This window comes from Sycon ciliatum, chromosome 1 (genome assembly GCF_964019385.1).
Source record: "Sycon ciliatum chromosome 1, ocSycCili1.1, whole genome shotgun sequence".
NCBI lineage: Eukaryota > Metazoa > Porifera > Calcarea > Leucosolenida > Sycettidae > Sycon > Sycon ciliatum.
This window is the reverse complement of record NC_088643.1, coordinates 17,864,863-17,873,570: the sequence shown is the minus strand read 5'-3', so window position 1 is coordinate 17,873,570 and position 8,708 is coordinate 17,864,863. Positions and strand designations below refer to the sequence as shown.

Here is an 8,708-nt window from a genome sequence, read left to right as displayed (position 1 = left end):
ATTCCACAGGATTCCAGAATGGGAATCGCTGAGCATGATTCTTTCTGGAGAATGATCATTCCACCTCACATGCTGGAATGAGCATTCTCATTCCGGAATCAAAAATGATAATGGCTGCCACGAGCCAAACAATGTAGCAACAGGTTCAAGTGCCTCAAATCATGCACTCAGAAGTACCATGACTCTCTCAAGGAAACTAGAGTTGGGTAAAAGAAAAGACAGCCGCCGTTCCACAACCCATCATGGAATTGTTATATCAGGTGATTCCTAATTGATTCTGGCGCGTTAGTTTGGTCAGGTGATTCTTGCCGATTCCCATTCCAGAATGGTTGTCATTTACATTCTGAAAATGCCCAACCAAACGCAACCTGAGTAGGGAGATTTCTATGCCATTCATGTCATAGAAATCTCTCTACTGCTATTTTAAAGCTAGATTATCGCCTTCTTAGTATTTGACCCCACTAATTTCCCTGATACATGTACCTAAGCGGTCAAATATATCGCGTATTTGACTGCTTAGTCAAATACACGATATATTTGACTACTTATATTTGACTCCTTAGAATTTCTTGGACTTAGAAATTTTCTCTCCAACTGGGAAAAAGAAATTTTTGAAGAAAGCAGAAATACACAAGATGGGATTCGAACCCACAACCATGTGAATCTCAGTCACTCTTCCTTACCACCGAGCCACTGTGCTACCGATGCTGAACCTAATTTAAACATTGACCTTGATCCTGCACTGCCGTACAATGCGGTATAGGCTATAGTATAATACTAGAATTACAAGGATATGTCGTATATGGAGAGAAACTATTGCGTGGAGAACACGATAAATAGATTATAGACCTCATAGTTGGTCTATACAGGATATACCTCCTAACCGGTCTATAATCTATACGTATAGTTAACAATTAGAAGTCATTCAATTATTATTTCATGATTTTGATGACTACGTAAAGTTTGAAATTGTTTGAGAAGAGCATCGATGATGGCCAATGGCCGGAGTATCCGCTTCTAAGTTTTGTCCTTGCCCAAGATCGAATTATGCGGATAATGGTTTTGCAATGTTTATATTGCAATGGGTTTCCACTGTCCAGGGTGCACAGTTATAATATTATAGTCTAAGGTCTTTAAAGCTAAATCTGAGGTCTCCTCTTCCGTGACTGCAGCGGTACTAGTGGAGTCCATTCTGCCAGATGTGACCGTGTGAATGGGTTATTGTGAGGCCCTACTGACTCAATGTCGATGGCAGTGATGCCCATTTTCCCTGCTGGACTCTTTGCTGTAAGGTGGAAATCACGTTCCTGAACGTTGGAGAAGAGAGGGTCTGCAATTATGCTTGATTTGTCCTGCAGAATAGAAGGATTGATAGGAAAAAGAGAACAATTTTACTACGATATTCAAGGTATGCTCTTATGATTTCTACATATTCATTGAAACAGATTGAGTGTTCATTGAAACAGCAAATTCTTTATTGACTAGCAGCTACATCTCAGTTTGCACTGCTTTCACTTATGTTCACTTCTTGCTTCAGTGTCATTGCAAGTTTTGGGAAGATATTGCAAGTCCGTCTCCATGCCAGAGAGATATCCCAGCCAGTGCACAGCAAATTCATTCATATTGAAAATGGATGTTCTAACCGATCATGATCCACCATGAAAGAGATGATCAGGCCACATACTGATATACACAAGGCCTCTACCACAAGAATTGGCTCACCATCCGAGTTCTATCATCAGGTATTTTTTAAAGTGTATGATAGATAAAATTCAGGGCTTGCATCGGAGTCAAACGCACTGACTTTTCAAACCCTTGAAAATGCAACCACCTTCAAGGATCAAAGTCTACTATACAACCCATACACACACACTAATGCATGATCATCTGGAATCTCATGTTGTTAACGTCCGTCACGGCACTTCTTACTTTGCCATTAGCTTGCCATTGTGCAAACGTCGTCTTGTTTGGAAACTGCAGTGTTACGTCGGGGCTGAAGTAGATATTATCGTCAAAGGTGGAATTCTCCATCTTGGTGTACTCCGAAACCAGATGGCTATTCTTGCCGAGCACGTACAAGATATTGTGCTCGAACTGGAAGTCGATGGTGACGGGCTTAGAAAAGCCACCCATGTTGCATCCGGAAAGCGCTCCCCGGTGGCCATTCATGTCGGCGTTGATCACAAAGTTGTTCACGGATGTCAGGTTGACGCCGCAGTGGAAGTATATGCCGGCCGAGGCCACGTCGTAGATCAGATTGGACACGACGTCGACGCCGGCCGCGTCTTCATCGCTGTAGAACCCGTCGGCGCCGTACTGGTAGCACTCGGCACCGTGCATTATGTTCTGCTCCACACGAGTCGCCATGTTGCACGAGGGGCGAGTCTCACTCGGCGGCAGCTGCCAGCAGCTGACCTGGGCCGACACGTACACGCCGCCAAAGTCGTTGAGAATGCCGAGGCCGTAGTCGTGTACGTGATTGTGCTGTGCAGTGAACACGTAGTGACCTGGTGAGCCGTGTGCCACCCAGGGGTAGCCGTCCTGCAAGAGGAAACAACACAGAAACACATTGCCCGTGAACATCAGACAACAGGGTCTGTAAGCACACAACACTTTATGCATACAGGCAAAACAACAGGGACCAACACACTTTTCCATTACGCCATGTTCCGTGTATACACGCGCCTGGTTGGGATGAAGCCGAGACCCAAGGTCGGCAGAGCATCCCAGACCACGCCACCACTCCCTTATTCATGGCTCACACATGACGGGTTTACGTGGCTCTAGTAAAAAAAAAAAAAAAAAAAAGCACACACACGTTTGGTCTCCGTTGGTTTGTATGTGTGCTACCCTAGAGTGTGGAGCACTGTTAATTTTGCAGCGGGTACCTCAGGCACGTAGTCGAACACTACAGGTGTGACGAGTACCACACAGGGAGAGGTGCCTAGCACCAGCCATTGGTGTGTAGCGTATTAGAAGTGCAACTTGTCTAAATCTGAAGAAGAATAGCTCACATTGGTTTGAGCATTGCTAATGTGTAACAAAGTTCCCTGGTTAAGTTCCTGGTGGTGATTGTCACCATTTTCAGCTCAATTTCACCTTTACCACCGTCAAAAACTTCAATATTTTGATGACGCTTATTGCCAAAAACTTCACTGGACAGGCAAAGATAGAGAGATGAATTAGCTGACACCCCATGTGTTCCCGCTATTGTTTCACATCATAATATACAAACTGCTATGGCAAATTCATCTAGTCGTTTCTGATTCTCGTCGGGATTTCCACTTTACAAGCCAATTGAAATTTGATGCCAAATTTTTTTATCTGAGGATTGTCAGCATTCTGTCCCAGCCTGCTCACCTGCCAGCCAATCATGATAGCTGCGTATGGCACGTTCCACACCTCGTTGTGCTCTACAGTGATGTTGCTCTGTCCCTGCACGCGGATCCCCGTCGGCTGCATCATGTAGATAAAGCCGGTGGTGTTGACAATGTTGTTGCTGATCATGATGTCCGTGCTCTTCTCGTCCATGCTAATGCCATCTCCTCCACAGTCAGCTGTCCTGGATTCACACACGGAGAGAAGTATGATGATAAACTAAGGTTGAGGGAGTAGAAAATGGGAACAGTCTGAAGAACAATTGACTGACTGACAACACTAGGACTCGAACCGGGGGACCCTCATTTAATAAGATGAACTTTAAATTCCTCTTTGGATCGCATCTAAGACACACAGTTCGCAGGTGATCTCCTTCAGTAGCATCCACCATTGCTCAACACAAAAATCCAGTTCTGTACTTTAGTTGACCTTTGGCCTTGCTCTTTCGTGGCTTCAATTGTCCGGAATCCGTTGAAACCCTCTGACCCTCACATACCACCCCGTACTGTTATCTGTACAACTCTGGCACCGAGCAGCTTAGTATGGACATGGCATGATGCAGTCTCTCACGATGTTCATGTCTTCACTCACCTGCACGAGTCAACGGTTACTCTGCTGCTGGACTGACCGATGAAAATGCCGCTCACCCCAGTGTGCTTGACGTCACATGTGCTGATCGTAATGTCAGAGCATCGAGAGAGTGTGATTGCCCCTTCCGTCGTGTGATACGCCTGTCGCTTATCATAGCCTTCGAGGGCGTGCTCAACCGCGAGGCACTCGAAGTTCACATGCTGAAGATCGCTTAGTGAGATGACATGGTGGAGTACAGGAAGTATTATGTCCAAAGTCTGTGGCCCTGCCTTGCGCGGCTTGTAGAGGATAAAGCTTTCGTTTCGTTTGTAGTACCATTCCCCTGGGGCATCCAGCTCCTCCAGGACATTCTCTACGAAATATCGTCGACCAGATGGCTCCGGGAATGTGCCCACCGCGTAGTTGGATGGCTCTACGAACTTCACCGTGTTCGTTTTGAAGTCTACAGATTTGATGTGGTGCCATGTGGCGCTCCAAGCGGCGAACACGTTAATCCAACTCTCATTCAGGTTGGTCCACTCTTTACTGATATCGCCGGGCTCAAATACAAATCCGTACTTGTCAATGCCAGGACATCCTGGTGATCCGGCTATGGATCGCCAATCACTGGGCAAGTCAACGGACAGATCCTCGATCTTGTGGCATGGCTCAATAGGCGACTTCCAGTACTGTGAAGGAAGAATAGAATGGCGTTCAGCGTTTACAGGCATCCTTCGAGAAAATGAGTCAAATCAACACTATTAGAAGTCTTAGGCTGTCATATAATACAAATAGCAATGCACCAAATTTTTTCTTCATGCAATACTGAATGATGCAAACAGAGCATGTAGGTGAGTTTCACCATCACAGGCATGAGCCAGATTGCACAGCAATGCGGATGTGCGAACTTCACTTTACTTTGAAGGTGTGATGACTCGAGGGAAGGCAAAATCAGCCAGAAAACAACAAAATAATAACAGTGTGACAAGTGCAGCCAGAATTGACGCAGTGCCATCCAGGAATATGAAGGTTTCGTGACTCTTTTTAAAGGGGAAGTTAAGGCAAAAATTAAAATTTCACCAGTTGTAGTCTTCGGGGTGCTGAGTCGAATGGTCTTGGTCCAAGAAAGCTGAGACGCTCCCTTCCTACTTGAATCCCAATCGAACTCGTGCACTTCCACCGAAACTGGGTGACTGCGCCCTACTAGATGGGGATTTGTATGCAAAATGTCACTAAAAGCGCCATTTTGTTCTTATAAAAACACGGATGACCGCGATTGGCCCATATGTTGTAGTCTTTTGGACGCTGAGTCGACTGGTTTTGGTCCGAAAAGGCTGAGATGCAGCGTTCCTCCTTTATTCTCAATCGAACATGGTTGAACAAGTGGTCACGTGCTCCTGGGTGCCCAAATCACCTGGTCACCACGCCAGCAGGCGACAACTTTCACACCAAAGTTCAAATCGAGTTCAACTCGAGTGACAGGACTGCACCCAAAAAAGGTCAAACAGGCTAGTAAGTTGTACCCTGCAGGCACGGTGACCAGGTGACTGGTGTACGCAGGAGCACGTGACCGCTTGTTCAACCATGTTCGATTGGGAATGAAGGTGGAACGCTGCATCTCAGCCTTTTCGGACCAAAACCAGTCGACTCAGCGTCCAAAAGACTACAACATATCGGCCAATGGCGGTCATCCGTGCTTTTATAAGAACGAAATGGCGCTTTTAGTGACATTTTGCATACAAATCCCCATCTAGTAGGGCGCAGTCACCCAGTTTCGGTGGAAGTGCGCGAGTTCAATTGGGATTCAAGTAGGAAGGGAGCTTCTCAGCTTCCTCGGACCAAGACCATTCGACTCAGCACCCCGAAGACTACAACTGGTGAAATTTTAATTTTTGCCTTAACTTCCCCTTTAAGAGCCACACATCTGGAAAATGGTGACTCGCATCTAATCAGGCTGAAGCACCACCAATGACAGTGCAACTTATGCTAGGGATAAACCCGACATGTAGCACAGGATCATGCTCTAGTCTAAGTACCCAGAAATTTTAGGACTTGCCAGAAAGTGATTACTCTTTTCCTTGTGCTGTGTGAAGCCAACAAAAACTTGAAAATGGATCAGTGCACTCACAAGATAACCAGTGTTGGGTTTCCTGGCCACTGGCTCTCGCTGTCCATTCACAAAGAGTTGGGTGATCGGTGTGTCCGGTTTAACAGTCTCTGGAACGGTTATGTAGTAGTTGCCATCATCCAGTTCTCGATAGTTGGTCAGTTTAATGCCGCCGGAGAGGACGGGAAACTCGGCTGGATCCACGGTGGATCTAAGTAAAGTGTTCGGACACCCGCTGAATGTCAGCGGAGCCTCAGCAGACCTACAGTAGGGAAACAGTGGGATATACCGTTAGAGGAAATAGTAATACGTAGTACTAGTCACAGAGTTTAAACACATTGTTTTAGGGCGCGTTCGAATTGTCACTCTTTGACTTTTCGAGGAGTTTCGTTTTTCTGAAGAGGTGGCCTATTGGCTTCTTCAGAAAACGAAAGTCTCCTCGAAACTCTACAACCTCATCAAATGGGAGAGGCGGATTAGTTCCGAAGAGTTTGGAATAGCTACGTCGAGATGGTCGATCGGATCTGACGTCATTATCGGCATGACAATTTCACTGAAAAACTCTAAAATGACAGAAACCGTTCTATTGGGACACTTCAACTAAACTCTTCTAAGATGTTTCTCGAAAAGGTGATGAGGGCAACTCGAACACGTCCTAAGTCTTCTCAAGTGACGACTGTCGAAATAATTATGGAAGTGAATTCAGATACTGCACACAGTGTTCAATGAAGGATAGTGCCCATGTGCGACCATGAGTCATGGCCGTAGTTGCATGGAGATCACGACGCTGTACCCTGAGAATTATAGTGTGTTCCACTGGTCATTAATGTACATAATACATTTCAAGGCTTGAGAGTCGGTCTAACTAATGACTTTTCGCATCAACAGGTGATCCAGGGGTACGCAATGCACCAGCCTAATGGGATCAAGGCGCAGATGCAGCTAAAGCGGTGGGTGGTGAGCAGTAGATCAGATCAGACCCACCACAAAGTGGTCCAAAGACGAAAATCCCTGCTTCGAATGTCCATGGACAAATGAATGGATTTTTTTGTATCTGACAGGCGAGAAATTCTGCTTTTCCATACCAATGGATCTGCCCCTACTCGACTCCCAACTCACCTGTTATACAAACTGTCCATGTCGAGTGTCGATTCGAAGTAATACGTGCCTTCTTCGATGATGACTATGACCGGTTCAGCAGGGTAATCTCTGCTCAGAGAGGCTGCCTGCTGTACGGTCGCCACGGGTCCATCGCTGCGCGCCGTGTTGGGCTTTGGGAGGAGACCGGACCACTTGTCGTCGCCCTTCGGACTAACGTAGAACTTCACTGGTGGCACCGGGGCTGAATTCGCCACAGGAAAGCACGAACTCAACGTCACCACCAACGCAACAGCGGCAAACAGGAATGCTGAAGAAAAGAACTTGATTGCAGTCATCGTGTGTAGATCTACTGGTTTGTAGTTCTTTCCGCAAGGCACGCTGGTATGAGGTCGACCGGTCGCGGAGTTCAAAGTTGACAACCGTGCCTTTATGCTAGGCCCTGCGAGGCAGGCTGTAGTGTAGCGCAGGTTTGGTCGATTGAGTTTGAGACTTCAGCAACGAGTTGGTCCGAGTAAGCTCAAGCCTTGAAGACTAGGAAACCTGTGAAAACGTCTTGCAAAGCTTCGACCTTCAATGGCGAAATATCTTCATCATGCATGATCATCCCGCATCCCGACACAAAAAGCACTCCACAAGTCCACATCTTGACTGCACGTGCACGACGTGCGTGCTACCTGTCATGATTATTGGCAGGATCAGCAGCAGCCCCATCTGGCTGAAGGCTGCACTGCAAGCATGGTAGTTCTTTTACTTTGCGGCTTCGATATTCTTGAGCGAAGGAAGTATGTATATTGCAAACATCAGTATCAATAATTTTTACTGTCTGAAAACGTCATGTCCAATCTTGCATGCCATGAAAAATCATAATTAAATTTTATCGTGACATACCGCATTCCCCCGAATATACATGTAAGTCTCACCTTTTTACCCTTATTAAACTTCAGGGCCAACAAAGGGGGTGCGACTTACAATCGAGCATGACTTATTACTGAAGTGAATATATCAGAACGATAATGACATGGACCTGGAAATGGGGCTGAGACTTGAACTCGGGGAATTACGGTACATGTACGTATATTATATCCTCTTCACAGGATTATAGTCATTTTTGTATCAGGGCCCTGCCCCAGGAGGCATTCACCTATTCATTTTGGCCTTTTGGGATGTTCCAGACCACTGGCATAGTCCACTACCCCCTCGGGAGATCACGGTGAAATGGATATCTAAGAACGGAAAGTCAAGTCACCCTTTTCTTCCCACGTGCGAGCAAGAACTACTTCGCGCGACTTGAGCCTTATCTCTGGGTCAGTGGGCACCTGGATAGCACAACGGCGAGTGTGTGAGAAGTAGATCTAGTGATTGCGCGGGAGTGTCATCGGGTGGTTATCGATGACATTCCCGGATGATGCCCGGCTGCAGGGGTTACGTGTTCAGCGTGTGGAGTGCCTTCACCATGCCCGGGATGACGATAGATCTACATAATTCATTGTGCACGGGGATGTAGCATTGGCAGATTGTATTACTATTACTTGTGGAACTTGTAGAAGGTGCG

At 46.4% G+C, this 8,708-nt stretch overlaps 1 protein-coding gene across 1 annotated transcript; it reads right to left on the bottom strand.

Annotated features, from left to right (window-relative positions):
* Nucleotides 1–638: 638 nt before the first annotated feature.
* LOC135815921 (uncharacterized) lies at nucleotides 639–7,750 on the bottom strand. Its single transcript, XM_065329278.1, has 6 exons — nucleotides 7,175–7,750; nucleotides 6,077–6,317; nucleotides 3,970–4,637; nucleotides 3,361–3,562; nucleotides 1,930–2,541; nucleotides 639–1,352 (listed from the first exon to the last, which is right to left on the bottom strand). Exons 1-6 carry the CDS (start codon nucleotides 7,489–7,491, stop codon nucleotides 1,140–1,142), a joined length of 2,253 nt encoding a protein of 750 aa, XP_065185350.1. The 5' UTR covers nucleotides 7,492–7,750; the 3' UTR covers nucleotides 639–1,139.
* Nucleotides 7,751–8,708: the final 958 nt, after the last annotated feature.